The following is a 23,947-nucleotide window of genomic DNA, read 5'->3' on the forward strand; positions in this document are numbered from 1 at the left end:
AGGAGGCAAGAACACACGGGGTAAGCCAATGCCAGGTGCACCGGTTAATAACGTGGATGTTTTAAATAGATGGACTTACACATATGGTGATATACATGCGATTTGATATGTATGCTGTTTTGTATTGAAAACAAGCTTCAAAACGTATGTCAAATTTGCTGAAGGTGTTGACATCATAGATATTTTTACACATAAAAATGTTGAATTTCGTGCCAAAAAAGGAGCATTTGCGCGAAGTTTTAATTCATTATTTTGAAGAAAAGTGCTGCTGAATACTTCGGGAAGCTTATGGTGAACATGCTCCATCTCAAGATACTTGTGAACACTGGCTTAAAACGCTTTAAAAGTGATGATTTTGGCCAAAACCGGTTTGGCTCAGTGGATAGAGCGTCGGCCTGTGGACTGAAAGGTCCCAGGTTCGATTCCGGTCAAGGGCATGTACCTTGGTTGCGGGCATATCCCCAGTAGGGGGTGTGCAAGAGGCAGCTGATCGATGATTCTCATCGATGTTTCTAACTCTCTATCCCTCTCTCTTCCTCTCTATAAAAAAATCAATAAAATATATTTTAAAAAAAAACATTAAAAAAAATAAAAGTGATGATTTTGATGTGAAAGACATAGAACATCCAGGTCAAGCGAAAGTTTGAAGACCAACAATTACAAGCATTATTGGATGAAGATGCCTGTCAAACTCAAAAACAACTTGCAGAAAGATTAAACGTTGCTCAGCAAACAATTTCCGATCATTTACAAGCAATGGGAAAGCTTTTAAAGGAAGGAAAAACGGGTGCCACATCAACTGAACGAAAGACAAATGGAAAACCGAAAAGTCATCAGTAAAATGTTGCTTCAACGGCACGAAAGAAAGGCTTTTTTGCATCGAATTGTGACTGGCGATGAAAAGTGGATTTATTTTGAGAATCTCAAACACACAAAATCATGGGTTGATCCAGGTCAACCATCAACATCGACTGCAAGGCCAAATCGCTTCTGAAAGAAGACGATGCTCTGCGTTTGGTGGGATCAGGAAGGTGTGGTGTATTATGAGCTTCTAAAACCAGGTGAAACCGTTAATACTGATCGCTACCGACAACAAATAATCAATTTGAACCACGCTTTGATCGTGAAACAACCAGAATGTGCCAGAAGACACAGCAAAGTAATTTTGCTGCATGGTGACGCACCATCACACACTTCAAAACCAGTTAAAGACACGTTAAAAGATCTTGCCTGGGAAGTATTAACCCACCCGCTCCGCTGTATTCACCAGACCTTGCTCCTTCAGATTACCACTTGTTCTGATCGATGGCACACGCACTTTCTGAGCAGCACTTCAAAACGTACAAAGAAGTGGAAAATTGGGTCTCCGAATGGTTTGCCTCAAAATAAGAAAAGTTCTATTGGGACGGTATCCACAAATTCTCTGAAAGATGGGGAAATGTGTAGTTAGGGATGGACATTACTTTGAATAAAGCACTTTTGATGTTTCTCTTGGAATTATCATGTTTTCTTTGATTACAAAATCCACGTTATTAACCGGTACACCTGGTACATAAAGTAAATGGAAAAACTGGACCAATAAAGGCAAAATAATGAAACTTTCTTACACCATCTACAGAAATAAGTGTAGCACCTGAAGTCATAAACTCGGAGGGCAGCAATTTTTAACCGGTGCGCCACAAGAATTTTTAAAACACGCAATACCCGACCTCGTTCCACTTAGATTGTCAAACAAACAAATGACACAGCCGTCACAACAGTAGTCGTCTGGTGTGAACGAACCAAAATTACACCTATTTTTGGTCAGATGGGCAAAAAATACATGTTTCTTACTTTAGTAATTAGTTTGTGTGCCATGAGAGGAAGACGGTTGAATCGCTGACCTACAAACATAGGCATTGAATTTCCTGACATTGCTCTTGGCGGTATCTTTTGGATATGTCTCCCCGGGCAAAGGCAGCAACAAATACACAAATGGAACTTCAGCAGAACCAGAAAGTTTTGCACAGTGAAGGAAACCATCAACAAAACGAAAAATCCTAACAAATGAGAAGACATTTGCCAATGATACATCCAATGAGGGGTTAGTACCCAAAATTTATAAAGAACTCATACAACTTAACACAAAAAAACACACACCAATCCAACTAAAAGTGGGCAAAGGAACTGAATAGACACTTCTCCAAAGAGGACAAATAGCCGAGAGACATGAAAAAAGGTTCAACGTCACTATCACCAAAGAGATGCAGATGAAAACAATAATGAGGTACCACCTCACACCTGCCAGAATGGCATCAATACACATCAACCAAAGTGCCGGCGAGAACGTGGAGAAAAGGGAACCCTCGTGCACTGCTGGTGGGAACACAGATGGGTGCAGCCACTGTGGAGAACAGTATGGAGTTTCCTCAAAAAGTTAATGGCCCGGCTGGTGTGGCTCAGTGGTTGGGTGTCGACCTGGGAACCAGGAGGTCATGGTTCGATTCCCGGTCAGGACACATGCCCAGGTTGCGGGCTTGATCCCCAGTGCAGGGCGTGTAGGAGGCAGCCAATCAATAATTTTCATCACTGATGTTTCTCTCCCTTGCTGAAATCAATAAAAATATATTTTAAAAAATTAAAATGGAATTGCCTTATGACCCAGTGATTCCACTTCTGGGCATTTATCTGAAGAAAACAAAAACCCTGATTAAAAAAGACACAAATAGCCCATGCTTGTGCCTGGGAAGCCATTTTCCCTGCAGCTTCAGCCACAGAATCAAGACGTGGAAGAAGCCTGGCCCATGGACAGACACCGGGCAGAGGTGGGACGTGCGATGGGGGACCTACCTGTGCGTAAGGGAAGGAAGGCCACACGTGCAGCACCACGGTGGCCTGAGGCTCCGAGTGACGCCGTGAGGCAGAGGGACACCCTGAGCCCGGACACGGAATCTGAAGAACAAAACGCACCAGCAAAACAAACAGACTCACAGGCAGAACAGACTGCTGGTTGGGGATGTAAATGAAAAGTAAAATTACCAGCTGAGGAAAAGCCAAACCTCTGCATGTGAGGGGCTCCTGGCGTGGCACTTAGGGCGGCTGGACCTCACGTGGTCACGTGGCCCCGAACCGAGCGTGCAGGGCACAGGTGGAGCTGCACAAGAGCCGCCTCCAGGCAGGACGCTGGCCTCTGCCCACCGGCCCCCCCTCCCCCGGGGACACTGCCCTGTGCCCCCCGCCCCCGGGGACACTGCCCTGTGCCCCCCTCCCCCGGGGACACTGCCCTGTGCCGCCTCTGCTCGGACACGCGGGAACTTTGTTTCAAACACGGCCCCCAGCCCGGGCCAGGTGCTCGGCTGGTTGGAGCATCGTCCCGTCCGTTCAGCACAAGGTTTCCGGGTGACTCCCTGTCAGGACACATCGATCTCCAGCCCCTATTGTGGGGGAAGGCAACCAACCCATCGATGTTCCTGTCGCCCCTTCCCTCCCACTCCCTTAGAAAGCAACAGGATACCGAGGGGAGGATTAACAGCACAAAAGCTCCCACCTCACACCCAATGCCAGGGTGGAGTGGGCCCGTGGCCCTGCGCGCGTGCCAGCTGCCGACACTGCAGGCGGGACGTGTCTCCCTCCGCGGGGTCCTCCCGGGGGCTGCACGCCACCTGAACAAGCCCCTCGGCCACACTGGCTACCGCCGCCCTGCCGCCTCAGCTACGTGCCCCCCCTGGCGCCCCGAGGCCAGTCCCAGCCTCCCGGCCCCATGCCTCCGGCTGCTCTCCCCTCCCCCACCCTCCGCGCTGGGTCTGGGGCTGACCCTCGGGCTGCCCTCGCTCCACTCTGCTCCGCGGGGGATCCGGCCTATGTGAGGCCCACCCGACCCACCGCAGCCCCTGGATGGCAGCGCCACCCTCTCGGCTCCTCTCCTCCACCCGCACGTCCCTCTGGCAGGAAGCCTCGTGGGTTCACAACCCTCCAGGCCAGCCCACCGCCCTTTCCCCGCTCAGAGCCCGGCCAGGCGTCTGCACAGCGGCAGGGCCTCGCAGGGTTTCCGGAGGCAAGGCGCAGTGGGAGCCTTGGAGTGTTCTAGAAGAGTGGCAGCTCCACGAGAGCTTTCTGAAAACTGCCTGGAGACCTCAGAAGGGACCGAGTGAGGTTCCTTTTTCCACTTTAAATACTATTCATGTCCCGACTTACACCCAACTTAGTCTTGGCAATATTTTATTACAACCCCACAAAGCTCGACGGGCACCTGCCTCCAAGGCCGTGTCACCCTGGCCGACAGACCCTGCTCCCCTCTGCTCTGCCCCCTCCAGCCCACAGGTGGGAATGCAATGGCTTCCGGCCCCATCTGGGTACGGCCGCCCACTGCTTCTCTACACTTACCATTTCCGGTTGAACTGTCCTGAGGCCGGGCCCGGATGGTGAGGCACCAGAACTCTGAGCTGCCACGTGGGGCGGTGGCCCAAGGCCCCCGGAGAGGACAGCCGCCCGCACACCCTGCCCCGCCAATTCCCATCGCCCCCCGCAGAAAGCAACCAGACGAGGTCTCCTACTGTACTAATGTATTCCATCTTTCAAAAAGAAAGACATGATTTTAATATTACTTAACAATATGTTAAAAAGTAGCCAGGCAGGCCTCCGTGTTAATACAGTCGTACACTCTAACAGACGGTGGTGAGTACTGGGTGGGATTGTTTTTGAACTTTCTCACTCTGCAGGGGTCGTACACAAGCTGGCTACAAGTCAGGGGTTGGACACAAACAGCGCGACGTGTACACTCTGAACAGTAGATTGTGGAGATCGGAGCGCGCCTGCCCCGCCGGCCCGCCCGTCTCGGGTGGGAGCTGAGTGAGGGCGTCACCCAGGGGGACAGATGACAGGACAGGGTGAGATGCGGGGGCCACGGAGCCACGTGGATGATGCAAACTCGTCTCTGGCCAAGGCCCAGGCCTCAGGGGCCGCGGTGGCCGAACAAGTGGCGGGAGCTACTGTCCAACCCGACGCACAGAGCTACGATCCAAGGCTCACAGACTACACGCACACAAGCTAACAGGGCGGGCGGGCGGCACGTCCTCGGGCTGGGTCCCAGGCGCTGTGGCCACCCGGCAAGGCCTGGGCGAGCTCCCGTGCGTCCCTCCTGGTGATCCTCGCTCAGTGGGCAGCAAAAGTGGCCTTTTTCAAGCTAAAATTGGACCAGTTGATGGACAGTCTTTGTCGGGTCTGTCTGGCGGAATCCAAGCAGAACCTGGAAGACAGAAAACCAGTCACTGGAGCCTCCTGGGCTCAGTGCGGCCCCCACGCCTCGCCGCCCGGCCGCACCTGGTCCCCGTCCTCGGGATGTGGCGGGCGCCCGCGTGTGTTACCTTTCAACTTGCCCTGCGGGGCTGCCACGGAGGTTCTGATGAGCCCTGGGAGCCGGGGCCCCGCAGTCCCGGGGCCTCTGTGCCTGCCCTTCTCAATGAGCGACAGCGGGGACGCCAGCCTGCCCTCGCTTAGCCTCAAGTTCACGGGCGCGAGTGACTTGAAAGGGGAACTTTCACAGCCCCTGTCCCTCCCTCCGCGCCTCGGGACAGCGAGGGCCCCTCCTGCTCTGATCACACACTGCGCTCAACAGCGTCTGGAAATTCCAGCGACAACGGGCCAGCCTGTGTTCAGGGAAGGAAAGGACACTGTCCTCCACCTTTCCGCTCTGATTTGGGCAGAAATCTGGACGGACCTGAAAAGGATCATACTGTCGCCACGCGTCGGGCAGGTAAAATGAGTGTTTGCTGACACTGGTTAACTGTCCAAGCGCAGCACCTGCAGCCCGCGCCCGTCCGGGGAGGGAGGCCCGTGCTGTCGCCCAGAACCCGGCTCTCCTCCCCGCCACAGCTGCAGACCCGAGCTGGTGAGGCTCCTTCACCTCGAGGGCAGCAGCCAGGACGCTCGCTCCCCTGCCCCCCCCGCCCCCCCTCAGAGAACAGCTCCGCCCCAAACCCAGGCCAGGCCCCTATGACCTGGCTGGTCCTGCTGCTGACACCCTGCTCCCCTCCGACACCCTGCTCCCCTCCGACACCCTGCTCCCCTCCACCTGTGCTCCCCTCCGCCTGGTGCTCCCCTCCGACACCCTGCTCCCCTCCGCCTGTGCTCCCCTCCGACACCCTGCTCCCCTCCTGCTGCTCCCCTCCTGGTGCTCCCCTCCGCCTGTGCTCCAGACCCGCCACTTTTCTCCTACGAGCCGCCCCTGAGCTGTGGGAACAGACACTGGGCTCCTCCGTCGGATTCCGGCCCGGGAGCCACCCGTCCCAGGTTACGCCGTGGGCCCAGGACCCTCTGGGAGGCACTGCTGTAACCCGGTCTGCACACAGGGGGAGGGGAGAAGTGGACGGAGCGCGTGTGTGCCGGGCCCTCCTACGTGGGAAAGCTGCTGTCAGAGCTGCCGGCCTGCGGGAGCCAGGAGGGGCCTGCGGGAGCCAGGAGGGGCCTGCGGGAGCCAGGCAGCCGCTGCCGCTCAGACACACCGTCCTGGCGCTCACCTTTTGAAATATTCCACTTCCCTCTCCGTCTCATCCATGTCCACACTGTCTAGGTCGATATCTTTAGGCAGAAAGACATCATCTGTGAAATGAAAGAGGAAGTCAGACGATAGGAGCGGGCCATCTGAACAGAGCAGAGCTTTGATGTTATTAAATGCAACAACTTCACAAACAAACTTGCTGGCGGTCGATCCCCTGAGCGGCGCCATTAACTAGCGGTCCCCACGATGGGAGAGGCGCGGGGGGTCCTGAGCCCTCCGCCCGGAGGCTCTCCCCAGCAGCTGCCGGCAGGAGGGCCCCGTGGGGAGGACAGGAGGAGGGAGGAGGCCCGGGACCCAACAGCAGCGGCTCTGCTGGCCCCCGGTTTTAAGTGCAGCACCCCGACTTCACCAGGAAGCCCCGGCTGCTCCCCGACGGCAGGGCTCCTTCCCGAGGCGCCGTCTGAGCCGCAGTCAGGACAGCGGGCTGCGTGAGCTCGGGCACAGCCTCAGCACCAGGTCGGCGAGGCGAGGCCCCCCCCTCCCCGCAGACCTCCCGGACCATGTGCGGAGGCTAATCCTGCCTATGACTTCCCAGTAGCGTGACCGGGCGTGGCTTAGGTGTGCAACAGCCGCTACCACTCCCGTGGCGACAGCACAGGGCGAGGGCCTTCACACCTGAGCTCCCAGACCCCGGAAAAGCTTCCCCTAAGGACGCGCATGGCCACGTGACCACACCCGCCCGCAGACAGCCCTGCTGGCTCTTCGTCCGCTGGCCCACACCTCTGGCCTCCAGGGTCCCTGTGGTTTCAACCACACCTGGATCCCACACCCCCAAACCCGACCCTCCTGGACCTCCTTCCTAAGCTCCGTCCTGAGCGTCTCCCCCTGTGCATCTGCCCTTCAAGCATCTGACCCCCAGCGGGCACCACCGCACCCCCTGGCTGCTGCAAGCCACCTCCTTCTTCACTCTCAAGTCAGACTTTGCGCCCTGCTAGCAAGTTCTGGCAAGTTCCTCATGAACCCCACCGCCCCCACAGCTACTGCTCCCCTCCCCCGCCCCGCCCCGCCAGGCTCCCGCGTCTGAGTCTCCACCAGGGCCTGGCCTGCATGGCGTCGTTTTCATGACACTTCACCACAAGTCTCATCGCAGCCACCCTGCTTCCATGGCCGATCAAAAAGTTACAAAACGAACCAATTATGTATGCAGACATCTCTGTAAATAAATTAGAAAATCTAGCTGAAAAGGGTAATTTACTATGGATATGCAGTTTACCAAACTTAAACTCATTAGAGAGAGAAATACTAACTAGACCCATTTCCACAGAGGAAAGCAAGCATTATCAAGGCACTCCCCCAAAAAGCATGAGACCAGAGGGCTGCCCAGGAAGCCCCAGCCCATCCTCGAGGCCGGGCCAGGCCGTGCAGGCGAGGGCTCTGGAACACTGACAATGAGAACCCCGACGCGGGCAGGACACGGCGGCACTGCTCTCGCATCACAGAGCGAGCCACAGGCGCGGCTGCCAGACGCCCCGACTCACCGAGCGAGCTGCCGGCCCTGTCTCCCTTCTTCTTCCGGCTCTTCTTGCTCTTGCCGCGGGGCTGTGGGGAGTCGGCCGGCACCGGCTTGCTGCTGGGCGCCGGCTCGCCGGGGCAGGCGGGCTCCGAGGGGCCCGGGCTCGCCTGGCCCTCCTTGACGTGGTTCAGCTGCTTCTTGTTGTTGTTGTTGCTGTTGGCTTTCCTCTCCTCTCGCTTCTGCTCTGCCAGGGAAGGGAGGTCGAGCACTTTGGCCTTCGGCTCAGTCTGAGGCCGGGGCCTGGGCTGGCTCTCGGAGGCTCTGGGGGGCTCCGCGGGCCTCCTGCCAGCCTCGCTGCCGGCCCTCCCGGCCTGTTTTGGCTTCGGTTTGCCAGCCCCCTCCTTGTGGTGATGCATTATGTCCAGGAGAAAGGACAGCGGCTCCTGCTGTTTCCCACCGACGCCCTCGGGCAGGAGGAGCTTGGAGTCCCTGCTGTCCGCGGGCTCGGCCTCCGGCCCGGGCTCTGTGTGGTTGGCGTGTGTGGACGGGGAGTGCGGTGAGGTTTCCGGTTCTTCGTTCTGCTCGAGGGAGCCGTTGTGCATGTGCACAGAGTCAGGCAGGGCCTCCGCTGCCGCCTGCAGAGCCCCAGCGAGCATGCTCAGCTTGGGACAGTCCTTCCTCGGCCGTTCCTTCTTCTTCTTCTTCACGGCGCGCAGCTTCTGGAGCTCCTGCAGCCGCTGCAGCTCCGCCGTGAGCCGCTCCTCCTCCTGCTCCTGCTGCCTCTGCTCCTCGCGGACCTGCTCGTGCTCCCGGGCCCTGGCCTCCGCCTCCAGGCGCGCCTTCTCCTCCAGCTGCCAGGCGAAAAGAGAAGGCTGTCTGAGACATCAGTAAGTGGTCAAAAAGTAACACATCTGGAAAAATGAGAATTTAAAAGATGAATCACACAGGAAGAAGAGAAACCCTGCCTGGTCAGCGTGGCTCAGTGGTTGATCGTGTCCCATGTACCAAGAGGCACCGGTTGGATTCCCAGTCAGGGCACATGCCCAAGTTGCGGGTTTAGTCCCCAGTAGGAGGCGTGCAGGAGGCAGCCAATCAATGTTTCTCTCTCGTCGATGTTTCTATCTTTCTCTCCCTTCCTCTCCCTTTCTCTCTCTCTAAAATCAATAAAGATTAGTTTTTTAAAAGTTAAAAAAAAAAGAATATAAACCATGAAAGGGGCTATAATAAGCCAAAAGCTCTTACTAAAACGTATCTACCCCAAGTTATTCGACATATAGACTTACTTTATGTGGGGAAGGTGGCAGTTAATCCCTCACAGCCACTGACCAGGCATGTAAAACAGGTGGAAGCTGCTGCCTACCCGCCCCCACGCCTGCTGCACACGGAGGTGACAGCCAACGGCACACGACCGTGCACAGCACGCACCCGCCCAGGTGAAGGCTGAGGCTTTCTGTGCATCCACAGGACATGCAAACATGTGCACTAGGAACTACCCCCTCCCAGCCTGGCCGTAGCCGACACGCCGAGCTGCTGTCACCAGTGTGCCCGGAGCAATGGCTTCTCCAGGCCGCGGGGCGCGCTGACAGCAGGCGCCTCCTGCTTATGCCACGTCAGGACGTGCCTTTGCATCGAGGGAAGACTCCCTCCGTTAGGGACGCCTACCCGGGGAGCACAGACGGAAACGGGGCCTGCTCTTTAGTGACAAATGAGAGCCCCAAAGAGGGCGCCTCTCGGACGCTCCGGCAAAAACCACTTGACAGGAAACGAAAAGGCCCTTCCCAGCTTAAGCTACTTCCCGCATTTCGGTAGGCGTTAAATTAAGACCTAATTTAGTTATCTATTAGAAAAAGCTTAATATGAAATGATGTTAAAAGTCAAATGACGGGTTTTAAAAAGCTAATTCCACAACCGAAGCCCCGCTGCCGCAGGTGCTGGGGGTCGGCTGGCAGTGCATCCTGGCACAGGGCCGGGACCCCCAGGACGAGGCTACAGTGAACCCACAGTCCGGGTGCCCCCTTCACTTCCACAGCCGACCAGGAGGGAGACACAAAGCCGACCCGTGGGCTGGGGCACGCGGTCCGGTCCAATGGGGTGCTCGGTAGAGCACAGGGTGAGTGGGTGCGGAGGGGACCCCGTGGGCCGGAAGGGGCTGTGGCGTCAGTCGGGATGCCGACTGGCTGCAGGACAGAGGCCGGAGACGGGGCGGGTGCCCTGACAGCACAGAGCCACTGGAGGCTTCGGGGACCGCACAGGACGTCCCAGGCCCTGCACCCCTCGAGAGGCAGGGCACCTCCGAGGGCGGCACCCTCGCTCGCCCCACTCCTGTGGGCTCTGCAGACCCAGGTCTCCTGGGGCAGAACGGGCTCCCCCCAAGTCCCTGGCGAGTGCTGGCAGCCAGGCAGGGCTGCTCGGGCCGAGCGCCACAGGTTTGGCGGGTCTGCCCCTCAGCAGGACAAGCACAGGCCGGAGTGCCACGTGCTGCTGCGGAGCCGGGAGGGCCTGCGGGCCGCCTCAGCTCTGCCTGACCGCTCAGCGGCCTCGCCCGCTCCTGGCAGCCCTCCTGCTGTCAGACCCCGCGAGCTCCCGCCTCCTCGGCCCGACCTGCCTGCTGAGGGCTGGCCCCGGGCCTGACGCCCCGAGGTGGCTGCCCGAGGGCGACGGCTGGCCTGCTGCCCGGGGCTCCGAGGGGAGCCCTCCAGGAGAACTGGGCCGGGTCCCTGAGGAGAGGCGACCAGGAAGGACAGGACACCTCGCAGGACTAGCACCGTCCCTGAGGGCTCCACTCACTCGCTGGACCTTAGGTCAAGTCCAGTCACACCCACCGCTGGGTGGGCCTGCCCTTGCCACACCCCAGCCCTGAGGTGAGGTGGGAACTGCCCAGGGCCGCCCGCAACGGCCGTCACCTCACCCGCCACCTTCGACGTCACTGCCACGAGCGGGGCCTCTTCCACGCGGACGGCCGCGGAGCCAAGGGCCCTGTCCCCGCCTGTCAGTCATCGTTCAGCCCGCCTTCCAAAGCCCACGGCCACCCCACTTCCTCCGCTCCCCAGGCAGAGGCCGAGGGTCTGCGCCCGCCTGCCGGCCAGCACGAGGGCCTGAGGCTGGTGCGGGTCCCCGAACAAAGCCACAACACGAAGGGGACGGTGCGTCCTGGACACAGCGTGGGGCTCCCAGCAGCCTGCACTCAGGCCAGACAGGCAGGGGCTGTGGAAGCCGTGCTGTGGCCAGGGCAGTGGCTCCACGCCCGAGGTCACAGTCCCCGCCGCCCTGGCGCGGGCGCAGGCTACCTTTCTTTGCTTGTGCCTTGCCCGCTTGGCGGCGCGCGTGCTGCTCACGGGCTTGGGCTCGGAGCTGTTGATGAACTGCAGCAGGTCCTCCACCCGGCGGTGGTCCACCACGCTCTCGCGCTCCGACAGCGGGTCCGCCTTCTTCGGCTGCTCCTCCTTCCGCTTGGTCAGCCGCAAGCGCAGCTTCTCCCTCATTTCGGCGTAGTTCCTACTTGTCGGTGCGGCCGGAGGCTGAGACAGTAGAGGAGACAGGACTCAGTGAAGCTTCAGTCTCAGTGACTGGGAAGATAGACTGCAGGCTGTTTCTAAAGTAAAGCTTTTCTCATTACCCACGTAAAAAATAAGGAAACAAATGGCCGGAAAAAAGAAAATCTATATATTCATAAAAGAGCTGGTGAGTTAGATGCAGCTATGTATAAAAGTAAGTGCTTTTAAGTCAGAAAGAACTAATTACACGCACTGGTCATCTCCTTCTGTGTGAACGGTGTGGGCACCTTCCGGTCGTGCCCACGTCCACCCTGTATCTGTACCCACGGCAGGCTTCGTGCTCAGCGCGGAAGGAAAAGAGCTGCCCTCCCGCCCACTGCCACGATTTCTGCCCAGCCCCAAGCACGCCGCGGCGAGGAGAGGAGCAGGAGCTAAAGAAGAACCATGTGCCCCGCGGCCGCCGCTGGAGGGCTGGCGCGTCCTTGTCCAAGCCCGCCGGGGTCAATACCCTTTGTGTGCAAACCGGGAAGCCAACCGTGGGCACACGTGTCCCCGCGTGGCGGCGGACAGACGGGACGCCGGGCTGCCCACGCTGGGCACTCAGTGGACCCCTATCCAACCAGCTATCGTAAACTCACCCCCAGGCACAAACGCCGTGACGAAGCCTTGCAGCTCAGTCTTTGGGCGCGTGTTTCATTACCTTCAGGGTCAGGACAACCTAGCAGTGGAGCTGCTGCTTGAGACCAGACCTTGCCTTGAACTATGTTGCAAGTAAGTCCCCGGAATCCCACCTGGCGTCGCAGCCCGCGACTGCTACGACGGTCACACTGCCCCCGCCCGCCCCCGCCCGCCCGTCACCGGCACGGCTGTCCCTGCCGGCAGCGCGGCGCGGCACTCACCCCGCCGTGCCCGAAGAATTCACAGTAGCAGCAGTCGCAGTACTTGCCCTCCTTCTGGTTGGTGGAGGTGGAGGTGCTGGAGCTGTGCTCGGAGCAGCTGTCCTCGTCGGCGCTCTCGTCCCCGTCGTCCTGCTGCGGGTCGTAGACGCCATTCTCGCAGCGGTGCCCTTCGCAGTCCGGGTCACTGCGAAACCGCACACGGGCCTGTCAGCCAGCAGCCACCCCACAGCCAGATCCAGGTCCACACGGACATGGGGCCACGTCGGGCTGGGCGGCAGTGGGGCAAGGCGGCGCGTGTGGCAGGTGGTCACACCGTCTCTCCCGTCCCCACCACCACTTTACCCTGGGGGTGGGAGGTGGCTTTAAACGGACAAGTTCAAAGGTAACAAAAACTGTCTTCAAATACAACTGCCCAGCCCGGCCCGTGCGGCTCCGTTGGCTGAACGTCGTCCGGTGCAGCAAGAGGTGGGGATTTGGTTCCCCGTCAGGATGTGACTATGGGAGGCAACCGACAGATGTCCCTCTCCCTCGCCCCAGCCCTTCCTCTCTCTAAAATCAATAAAACACACTTAAAACAAAACAAAGCCGTCAAGAGTTTGCTGTGTTGTACTTTGCTCAAAGTGAACAAGTACAACTTGAAAGACACTGATGGATCGGGTGGGGTCTGCTCACCCTCCCACGCAGCAGCCCCGCCCGGCCCTGCAGGTGCCCGCCCTCCCGCCGCATCCCGCCCGGCGCCAGGGGACAGAGCTCCCACAGCTCTTCCCGTGTCAGGGTGCAGGGCACCCAGGCTCCATCGTGTCCTGGCCTCTACCTCCAGGACCTGGCTCACCTGCACACGCTTGGAGGCGCGCTGATGGGGCCGTCTGTGCTGGGGGTCGGGGGGGCGACCGAAGCAGGACAAAAGCTCTTGCGCGTGTCCACAAACCCAGGAGAGGTGGCTGCGGTTTTGGGGAAGGCGGGGGCCGCAAGGTTGGCCAGGTGAGGCGTGGAGGCTGGTGCGAGGGGGGCGGGGGCGAGCGCGGGGAGCGGTGCCAGGCCGGTGGGGCTGTTCCTCGGGGCGGCGGGCACCGCGTGCCTGTGCTCCTCCTTGCTGATGCCGTGGAAGACCTCACCTGCGTCAGACATGGAGTCGAGCCAACAGCTCAGGTCAGACACGTCCATACTCCTTTTAAGACTTTTTACCAATGTTTTTTGTCTAAATATGTTCAAATCTATAGAAAAGTTGAAGGAAACAGTCAAAAAAATACCCAAAACCCTTCACCTGGATTCATGACTAGTTACCATTTGTCCCGTTTCCTTCATTCCTGACACACACACGCCCCCACGTGCTGTTTGGCACGGGCCCCCGAGAGGCCGCATGTCACTGTGACCACACAGCACATCGCACCACACCCACCAGGAAGGACCTTCTGGATCCTGGACAGCCCCCCCGCCCCCCGCCCGCCCCGCAGTCCTTCCCCACACGTCCCTCCGAGCCGCCCCGCCCTGCCCCGCCCCAACCCGGCCTGCCTTTCACAGCACCGACCTCCTCTGGGCAGAGCAGCCGTCAGCAGCGGCAGTGGCAGCCTCGGGTCAGACTGAGCGGACATGCCCTGGGCACGCACCCCGCCAAGGCCATGCTGCACCCTCCTAGCTGACCGCCCAGGAAGCACCTGTCAGCTGCTCCGAGGTGGTGAGGCTACACCAGGCAGGTGTGCAGGGTGGCTGCCAAGCACCCTGGGAGCTGCTCCCGGCAGGGGCACCGTGTTCCCCACACGGACAGCCAAGGTTCTCACCACCACGGAGGGCCGTCACCCGGCTTCCCCCTTCCCTCGCTCTTGCTCACACAGTGACCAGGATCTTCCCGTCCCCAGGCAGCAGCCGCCCCCCACCCAGGCCCTCCTGAGCACCAGGACTCTGCCCTTCCGCCGTGTGCTGGAGCCGCTCCCACACTCTGTGCTGTGCTGTTCCCCACCGGCCAGCGAGGGCCCTGAGCCAGCTCCAGTGCCCCGCCACCTGCCCGTCTGACGGCTTCCCTGCTCTCTGCTCTCCTGCGGGTTCAGGTCCGAGTGTGACAGCACACCGCCTGCACCCCAGCGATGCCACAGGCACCCTGTCCACGAGGTTCTGCTTTTAGACGACTGTGCTCACAACAGCAGGGAGAGAGGAAAGGCAGGACCCATGTGGCCGAGCCCCAGAGGACATGTGACGGTGGGATTCTCTCGGGCCGGGCCAGCCAAGGGCGTCGGGAGATGCCGCGAACGCCGGGCGCCGCCCCGCCAGCAGCAGCCTTACCTAAGGAAGGAGGCCTCTTGGACGACACTTTGAACTGGCTGTTGCTGGACTGCACCGTGGTGGCCGTGCAGGACACGGAGGAGGTGGCCGAGGAGGTGGCCATCACCACCTTGTTGGCCTCCATGAAGGCGTCCTGGAAGCTGTACAGGCACTTCCTCCTGGCGGCGCTCCTCTTCTCTCTGCAGTCCAGGCCGGTGGGCGAGCCGCTGCTCGGCGGCGGGAGGGCGTCGGGCCTTGTTTCTGAGAACGCTGGCCCCAAGACATCACTCCCTTCGGAGACAAAAGGGAGAATGAAGGCTTCCGGAGAAGAGCAGTTCGCTAAGGCTCACGAGAACTCGCAGACACACTCTCCACACTGGGGCTGCTCGCAGTGAGCGCTCCCCTGGGGTGACCCTAGTCATCTAGCGTTTATGGAAAACGAAGATTCCCTGAGCACCTGCGATGTGTCCACCCCTGAGCTAGGTGCTTTCCAGAAGTTATTTTCTTTTATGTCTTAAAACTGCCTTCTGAGCTCGGTAGTACTATTCCCATCCTGAAGATGAAGAACTGAGGCTCAGAGAGGCTAAGCAACTTGCCCAAGGTCACACAGCTAGAAACCCTTTCCAGGCACAGACCAGACGGATGGCCAGTCTAGCTTGCTGTTCTGAGCACATGCAGGGGCTGGGCGTGGGGCTGCCAGGGGCTCTAACCACATGAAGACAGAGGTGAGGCGTACGTAGCAGCCCCTCAGGCACCTCAGCGGCTGGGAGGGCGGAGCTGGTCAGAGGGACAAATCCCATGAAGGGTCAGTACAGAAAAGGAGAAAAAGAAGGTAAGTGACAGCACCTGAGTCGGCTGTGGCACTGCTGCCCACCCGTGCACTGGGCCATGTCTGGTTGCCACCCCAGCTCGAGAACCAGTGGCCGAGCCTGAACCCTGGAGACAAGACGCTCAGCAGCACTCGGCAGCAGAGCTGGGCGTCAGCCATGCTAGGGGCCGTGGCTGTGACCGACGTGGAGGCAGGGGCAGCATGGCGGGCCCACCCTCGGGGCTCCCATGGGAGAACACAGCCAGATGGCCATCCCCTCAGCTCGGATCACTTGAAAACTTGAATAAAGTTTGAACAGGTTCCTTACCAGAAATTGTATCTGGCAAGAAAGTGCCAGGACTCCAGTTCTTATCATTCATCACTTCTGATCCCCACAGACTTATAAACTTAGAACTATTCCACTCTGGAGCAGTCCCAAAACAGCTCGGGTAAATATGGTCTTGAAGAGATGCATTGAATACCTGATGCTTATTTGTGTGATTCTGAACAGGTGCTGGCGGTAAAGCCTACAAGAAAAAAGTTCTAATCACATATCGACATTCATACCTGCTTACCCAGGTAGTTAGGCTACAGATAGACGAGTCATTTCTGGAAGCCTTGGGGGACGCGCTCGCCGTGACGGCTGTCCCGGCGAACACGTCTTACAGAGCTGGTGGCGAGTCTACACCACAGGTCACACTTAAACCAGGTAGGGATTTGAAAGCAGCCGAAGCCTCAAGAAACACGTGCAGCAGCCTGAGAGCTCACAGCTTCTAACACTGCCCTCGCCACACGGCAAGTGTGGGCATGGCGTCAGCCCTGCTCCTCGGGCTTATTCCACCCGACACTGGACTGATCACTGCTGAAAAGTCAACCCTGGAGTCACTGATCAAAACATGGCAACACCCTTACACGGTGCTCTCCCGTGGGCAAAGGGCGTGCATCGGAAGAACTACTCGGTTTGTGCTGCTCGGACGCCCCAGGCCCTGCGGGCAGGCCCGTCCCCGGGAGGAGCAGGCGCCCTCCAGCCGCCCTCGCTCAGCAGCCGCACCGCCTCCAGGGCTGTTCCCCTCGGCCAGGGAGCTTTCTGGATTTAACGAGGGCGCTGACTCCCTTGCTTCAGCTGGCCAGTGGCGTCCACTGCTCTTACGATGAGGTCACAATTGTAGCCGTGGTCCAGCTGTCCTTCCTGCTCACCCAGGCCCTGGACACACTGGCTTTCTGGTCCTCAAACTCCCAGCTCCTCCTCGACCCGGACCTTCACTCATGCCGTGTCCATGTTCTAGAATGCCCTCAGCTCTCGGTCTCACTGCCTGACAGTCACCCTTCAGGCCTACATGTCCTTCCTCAGAGAAGCCATCTCTGACTTTGGCCTCACCACCTAACCAAGACCAAGACAGGGCCTTCCGTTAAACACAATAAAGCCACCGTTTTCCCTCTCAGCACTTACCGCGCTCATCGTTCGAGACTGACCTGTGCCCACTGGCTCAATGCCTGCTTCCCTCCAACTCTGTCAGCTCCAGGAGGGAGCGGGCCGCCCGGTTCCTTGCCAAGGCCGGGCCCTCCGCTTTCCCCAGCAGCCCTAGGCCCAGGGCCGCCCCCTAAAGCTCAGCCTGCCCTTGGGAACCACGCCTGGGAGCCCCCGCTCTGGGACACACACAGGAGCACAGTGCGGTACACTCGAGTGCAGCGGGGAGGGGGGCCTGGGTTTGGAAGGATTCCCAAGAGCAGGCGATGGTTTGGCAGACCCCTGGGGGCCTGGCCGGGGAGAGAGGAAGGGGGAACGGAGGGGGAGGGGCACAGGGGCCAAAGGAGATAACTGTATGACTTTTGTGCCGAGGGGACTAGGGAGCTACAGAGGGTGGTAAGCAGCGGGGGCGAGGACCTGGTCGGGTTATGAGGAAGACCCACCTGGGCTGGTGGGCGAGTGAGCCACAGAGGGAAGGAGGAGAAATGGCCAAGTGCCGGCCACAAAGACACGGACGACAGAGGAAGCCTGGTGTTGTCGGGACAGCTGGGACTGGGCGCCTGGCTCCTTCCTGGCAAGTGTCAGGGACGCAGCTGGCTGTGAACTCTGGTCCCATTCGCAGCCTTCAGGCTGCAGTCCCAAGGGTTCAGATGCCAGCTCGCCCTTTTACTAGCTGTGTGACCTTGGGCAAATCACTGCATCTTTCTGTGCTTTCGTTTTCTCCTAATTTGCAAACACCTACCTCCAGGGGCTGTGGAGGGACGGAATCAGACAGCGCATGCCCAGTGCTCAGCACACTGCTGGCCCACAGTGAGCCTTCGGAGCTGTGTATGTGGACCATCCCCCCGGGACTGTGGTCCCCACACACAGACGCACCCCCCTCGGGCTCTGCTGCCCTCCCAGGTGTCACTGCAGGTGGCGGTGTGTGCCCTCCTGACCTGACCGGGCGCAGCGAGGCCAAGATGCAGGGTGAACCAGAGTGAGACTAGAGGCTTGAAAGTGGGAAGACACAGGCCTGCAGCGGCCGCCCAGGGTCACAGTGGGAGCCTGAGCTGCCGCCCTGCAGGGGACCCCCGGGCAGAGAGGACAAGACGGTACGTCCGCAGACGAGAGGCACACTACGAGCTGCCGAGCTGAGAAGGACGGATGGAAAGTCATTGACTGGCAGGTTCTGAGCCTGGAAGACACTCTGCTCAGGGGCAGAATGCCCAGCAGGTGGAACCAGCGGCTTCTCCCAGCGCACGTGTGCTCCGAGAGGGGGCGCTGCCTCGCCAGCCCAGCTGGTGAACTTGGCACAACGGAAGCACCTCCAGGGTTCCACAGCTTCTTCTCAAGCACTTCCCAAGCACCCCAGACACGGCGGGGTGGCCTGGCTGACAACCTGGACCCACAACCACATGGGTCCAGAGAGCTCTTGCTTACCCTCCAAAACCCTACCCCAGCCTCAGCTCCTCTGCAAAACCAACCGACGGGCTCCAAGCTAATTTCCCTCTTCACGATGGCTTTCCTGCTGGGCACCTACAGTTTCTGTTGCGGTCCATCACAGCATTGGATTGTCAGGTCTGAGCACGTTTCTGTCTTCTCTTGAGACTATGAGGTTCCTGACAGCGGGGCCAGGGCACACTGGTTCTATTCTCCGCGCAGGAGCGCAGAGCAGAGCTCAGCCTGGAGAAGTAAGGGGCCGGCCATGAGACGGTGAGGTGGAACGTACGCTAATGGCTCCTCAGCGTTCACACCCTCCTCTAAGCCAATCCACTGAGAACAGGAGGCCCAGCTATCCGTCCACAGGCAGCGAGGGGCAGCGAGGGGCAGCGGCAGGCTGGTCTGCATGCATGCTGTTGCACGAGACACCGACCGACCTCGACACCTGTGGCTTCCTTCAGAAAGACCGGCCCTGCCGGGCTCCGTTTCTGGGCCGCACGCCGGGCAGCACACCCGTGATCCATGCATGAAAGAAGTCCCTCCCGGGGGGGCTACTGCCTCAGACCCCGATTCCTCCAGGCCTCCACGCCGCTTCACGAACACAAGTGCTGAACTGCTCTCCACTCTTGAGACAGAAGAGATTCACAAGAAAACAAACCTTTTGCTTTAAGTGCCAGCTCCGACGCATGCACGCACCCAGCCAACCAGACGCCTTCACTAAGCCGCTCTCCGAGGTCACGCACACGACCAGGCGGCCCCAGAGCCACGTGGTGCAGGTGCAGAAGATGGCGAGCCACTGACACACGCACGGGAGGGACTGCCCACAGTGAGCATTCAAACAGAGCGAGGCCACACAGGCGGGACGCCTGCCACCGTGTGCCTCTTCCTCCTAAGCGCCCCGACGCCGGCAGAGGCGGGAAAGGGGCAACAGCTCGGCTTGGTGTTGCGGTTCTCAGGCCAGAACCGAGCACGGCCTCTGAGACAAAATGCAGACACAGCGCCCCACAGGGCCCCAGAGTGCAGCCACCATGGCCCTCGTTGCTAAAGAGCTTCCTCTCCCTCCAATTCCCATCTGCACTGCCATGAACTTGACCAAACACTCTGCAGGGGGTTGCTGAGTGACCCAGGAGGGAGGTGACAGACACGAGCGGCCACTTCAGCAGCTCCCCTGGATGCATCGCAGTCTCCGAGGGCAACTCGGAGACCAACTCCAAATAGCCCTCAGGGTCCCGTGCAGAATGCAAGACCTCTCTCCACTTCACCCCTAGACCCTCTGCTGGCGTGGTGAATGCTCCCGTTTTCCAGACAGAAAGGATGGGACTAAAGTTGGGAGCCTCGGATGCCAGTCCAGAGTCTGGCCCTGCAGCCATGACCCACTGCTCCTGGGGCAGGTGGAAGGCCCGGGGTGAACTGCCCCGCCCCCCCCCCGCCACTGCAGCTCATGTTTGCGCTTCTCTGGAAGGTCATGCGCGTTCCCCTCTGCTGGGGCTTTGTCCACTAAGGGGGATAAATGGCACAAAACACTTCTGTAACAAGTGCTGAGCCACAGAGAAAGCAGGGAAAGCCTTTGACGAGGAAAACCAGGGCCAGGTGGAGGTGGGGAGGAAAATGGCTGCTCCAGGGGCTCACGGCCCAGATTACACTAGTAGTGACGGGGGACTGGGGGACGGATCCGTGGTCCTGCAGGCAGGGTAGCTGGGGGCCCAGGTGGGTCAGTGCCCCTGGGGCACCTCATGCCAGCACACGGAAGCCTACTTTTGAGGAAGCATCCCCTCCTGAGGGCGGGGACTGATTTCTCACAGAGGATGCACAAAACAAGACCTCGTGCTAAAGAGTTCCTACACATGGAAGGAAGCAACACAGCAGCAGAAGCAACAAGCAGGTCTACATCCTCAAGATTTCGTTCAAACACAGAACGACTACATGTAAAAGGCTGAACCCTTTGCACTCGCTTGCTTTTTTCTCGATTCCTTTATTCTACTCGGGATTTAATTTTTTAAATACCCCAGATTTTACAAAGTGCGGCAGTAGAATAAAAAACTGGAGTTTCTTTTCATACAAACTTATTTATTTGGATTTTTTAATATTTCAAATTATTGATACATTCAAAGAGTAATTTTAATCTCGACATCCGAGTGCAAAAGGTTAAAGAGAAGAAAGCGATCAAGGAACAGGAGTCTATAAAAAGTTGCTAATATATTTGAAAAATAAATACTGAAGCTTAGAATTAAGAATTAGAGTTGGAATTAAAAACTCAAAACTTAAGTTATACACAATAACAGAATCACTTAACTGGGAGACTGATCCAAAAAGGTTCTCAGAATGGACTGGAAGATAAGGAGATGAGAAATAGGAAGGCGAGCTTCAGAATGAAGAACAGAACTAGAAGGATTTATCAGAGGTTCAGAGAGACATGACAGAAGGGTAGAGAGAGAATAAAAAGATAAAACGGCTGAAAATTATCAGGCAGGAAACTGAAAATGATTATTATGCTAAGGCTTTGAATGGAAAAAGTAGACAATATGCAAGAACAAATGAGTAATGCAAAGAGATGGAAACTCTAATTCTAAGAAATAATAAAAAAGAAATGCTAGAAGTAAAAAACACTGTTAAGAGAAACAAATTCTGCTTTTGATGAGCTAGCTGATCAGTAGAATGGACAAAACCAAGAAATGAATCAGTGGGCTTCAAGATATGTCAATAGAAACTTCTCAAATGAAAATGCAAGGAGAAACAAGAATAAAAATGCACCACCATCACCAAAACAAACACACACACACACACACACACACACACACACGCACACACACACACAACAGAACAAAACATCCAAGAATTGTGGGACAATTTCAAAAGATGCAACATACAGTAACTGAAACACCAGAAGGAAAAAAAAAGGACAGAAGAAATATTTAAAGCCATAATGCTGAGACTTTTCCAAAATTAATGACAGACACTAAACAAAGATCCAGGAAGCTCAGGGAATACTAAATAGAACAAACACCCCAAAATGCACACCTTGGCATATCATATACAAACTGCAGGAAGCCAAAGACAAAAGGGGAATCTCGAGAGCAGTCTGGGGCAGGGGAGAGAAGGAGCCCGTGCATTTATAAAACAAGGGCAAGAATCACAGAGGACATCTCATCAGAAACCATTGAGTAAGACAAGAGTGAAGTCAAATATGTTTAAAGTGTTGGAAGAAAAAAACCCCACCAACCTAGAATTCTGTATCCAGCGAAATTATCCTTCAAAAGTGAAGGAGAAAGAAATACTTCCTCAGACAAACAAAACCTGAGGGAACGCATTGCCAGCAGACCTGCCCTGCAAGAAATGTTAAAAGATTTTCTTCAGACAGAAATAAAATAATAAAGGCCAGAAACTTGGATCTACATAAAGAAGGGAGAGCAACGGAGAAGGAATAAATAAAAAGTAAAATAAAATCTCTGGTATTTCTTATTAATTAAGTGAAATACAATTTTGTTTAAAGTAATAATAGCAACAAGGCACTATTGGTGACTATGGAATAATGAAAATAATGACAGTGCATCGCAAGGGATGGGAGGGCGGGTTGGGAATAATCTGTTAAAAGGTGCCTACACTACACACGAAGCAGAACAGTGTTATTTGAAGGAGACTTAGATTAGTTAAAATGTACCTTCTAATACAACTGTTAAAAATTTTCAAAATAAGGATAACTGATATACTAAGAGAAGAGATGAAATGGAATCAGCAAACTCAGTTAGAGGGAAAAGGCAGAAAAAGAAGCCCCTGGTACCAAGTAGGAACCGTGACAGTGCTCGCTTCGGCAGCACAGACACCAACATTAGAAAACTGCACACATCGCTGCTCTCACTCCAAACACACTCAGCCCTGCCCAGTGTGGCTGTTGGTTGGGCATTTTAATTGATTTAAGAATTAATTTAAAAAAAAAACTTTGAAAATAGATATATATTTTAAAAAATCACTTTAAATGGTTTAAATATACCAATGAAATGACAGAGATGATCAGATTACATAAGAAGCAAGACCCAAATGTATACGTGTGTTCATAAGAAACCCACTGTGAGTCCAAAGAGCCCTCTCAGTCCAAAGTAAAGGGATGGACGTACCCTGAACTAACACGGATCAGAAGCGGGAGAAGCTCCGTTCACTTCGGACACAGCAGCCTGCAGAGCAGGGAAACGTCAGGGTGTTACCTCCTGACAGCAGGCCCGTCCTCCCAGCATGTGCGACCACCCTGCACACGCCAGCTCCTAGGAGACAGACACGGACAGAACTGCAGGGAGACAGGAGACCCCGCGGCGATGGCTGGAGACGCCAGCCCGCCCCGTCAGAGGGACAGCGCCAGCAGACGGGCCAGCGGGCAGAGCTGAACCAGCGGCACCCCCAACTCGCGGCGCTGACACCACAGACGGCGCCATCCAACAGCAGCAGGTCGCACGTGCTTCTCAAGCTCCCGAGGAGCATTCACCAGGCCGACCACACGCCGGACCCCAAAGCACCCCTCCCCCGGGGGAGTAACCGCACAGACAGTGCCTGTTCTCAGAGCGCACCGGGATTCGAGGAGGAACCAATAGGAAAGGTCGCTGGGAAACCCCAGGACTTGGAACTACCCTGTCGCCGTTTTGACTTCTTTTCTAGCATTTCATTACTGTATTTTCTCCTGTAACTACCTTTAACTTTCAAATAACTTACACCTCAACATATAAATCAAATGTATCATTGGTATGAAGACATCTGAAAATAGAAATAGTCAAGTTTTTCTAATTTCAAGAAAGTAAACTTTTCATAATACTCATCCCAAACATGTTACTTACTAAAGATTCGCCCACAATGGCCCACGTGTGAATCACTACGACAATGACATCAAGTCTTAAAAGTGACACTTGCATTTGCAAAGCCGAAATCCCTGACGGCCCTGACCAGGCGGAAAGGGAAGCAGGTCCGAGTGCGTGAGCGCAGGACTGCCCTCCACACGCAGCGCCCGCGGCCCCGCCCGCTCCGATGGACAAGCACCGAGCCCCCCGCCTCAGCTGCTCCGATGGGATGGGTGTGCCATTCTAACGCAGCCGTCTGTTCTCACAGGCCCTTCCACCAGCTCTTCCGGGCTGTGACACCTGACGCATTTAAGTACAGAGTATCCACAGCATTCAACTAAGTCAACCTAACTCAAATCATACCAACTTCTCCGTAAGACCTGCGAGGAGGCAAGGCAAGCTTGTTTACAGAAACAAACTTTTTTTTATTTTATTGATTTTTTACAGAGAGGAAGGGAGAGGGATAGAGAGTTAGAAACATTGATGAGAGAGAAACATCAACCAGCTGCCTCCTGCACGCCCCCTACCGGGGATGTGCCTGCAACCAATGTACATGCCCTTGACCGGACTCGAACCTGGGACCTTTCAGTCCGCAGACCGATGCTCTATCCACAGAGCCAAACCGGTTTCGGCGAAACAAACATTTTTATAGCAGGTGAAAATAAAGTATTCTGCCAAATGCACCTCATTTTTCCAAATAAAAAGACATCCAGCCAATGTCCTTTAAATGCATCAGGAAACAGTGTTGATGTCAACAGCACAGTGGCTGCAATAAAGCTTAACAGGCTGTCC

At 56.7% G+C, this 23,947-nt stretch overlaps 1 protein-coding gene across 7 annotated transcripts in view; it reads right to left on the reverse strand.

Moving 5' to 3' along the window:
* Window positions 1-4,529: 4,529 nt before the first annotated feature.
* Window positions 4,530-23,947, reverse strand: part of FAM193A (family with sequence similarity 193 member A) — a 111,041-nt gene continuing 91,623 nt past the window's right edge. For all 7 annotated transcript variants that reach the window (XM_079767538.1, XM_079767539.1, XM_079767533.1 and 4 more), the window contains 8 exons: window positions 15,774-15,972; window positions 14,659-14,928; window positions 13,214-13,496; window positions 12,382-12,565; window positions 11,276-11,506; window positions 8,014-8,839; window positions 6,495-6,576; window positions 4,530-5,224 (listed from right to left, as the gene is read on the reverse strand). In XM_079767538.1, coding sequence (XP_079623664.1) covers window positions 5,131-5,224; window positions 6,495-6,576; window positions 8,014-8,839; window positions 11,276-11,506; window positions 12,382-12,565; window positions 13,214-13,496; window positions 14,659-14,928; window positions 15,774-15,972 — 2,169 coding nt within the window. In that variant the 3' untranslated portion in view covers window positions 4,530-5,130. The remainder of the gene's footprint in view (window positions 5,225-6,494; window positions 6,577-8,013; window positions 8,840-11,275; window positions 11,507-12,381; window positions 12,566-13,213; window positions 13,497-14,658; window positions 14,929-15,773; window positions 15,973-23,947) is intronic.

Source organism: Cnephaeus nilssonii, assembly GCF_951640355.1.
Source record: "Cnephaeus nilssonii genome assembly, chromosome: 1".
Classification (NCBI taxonomy): domain Eukaryota; kingdom Metazoa; phylum Chordata; class Mammalia; order Chiroptera; family Vespertilionidae; genus Cnephaeus; species Cnephaeus nilssonii.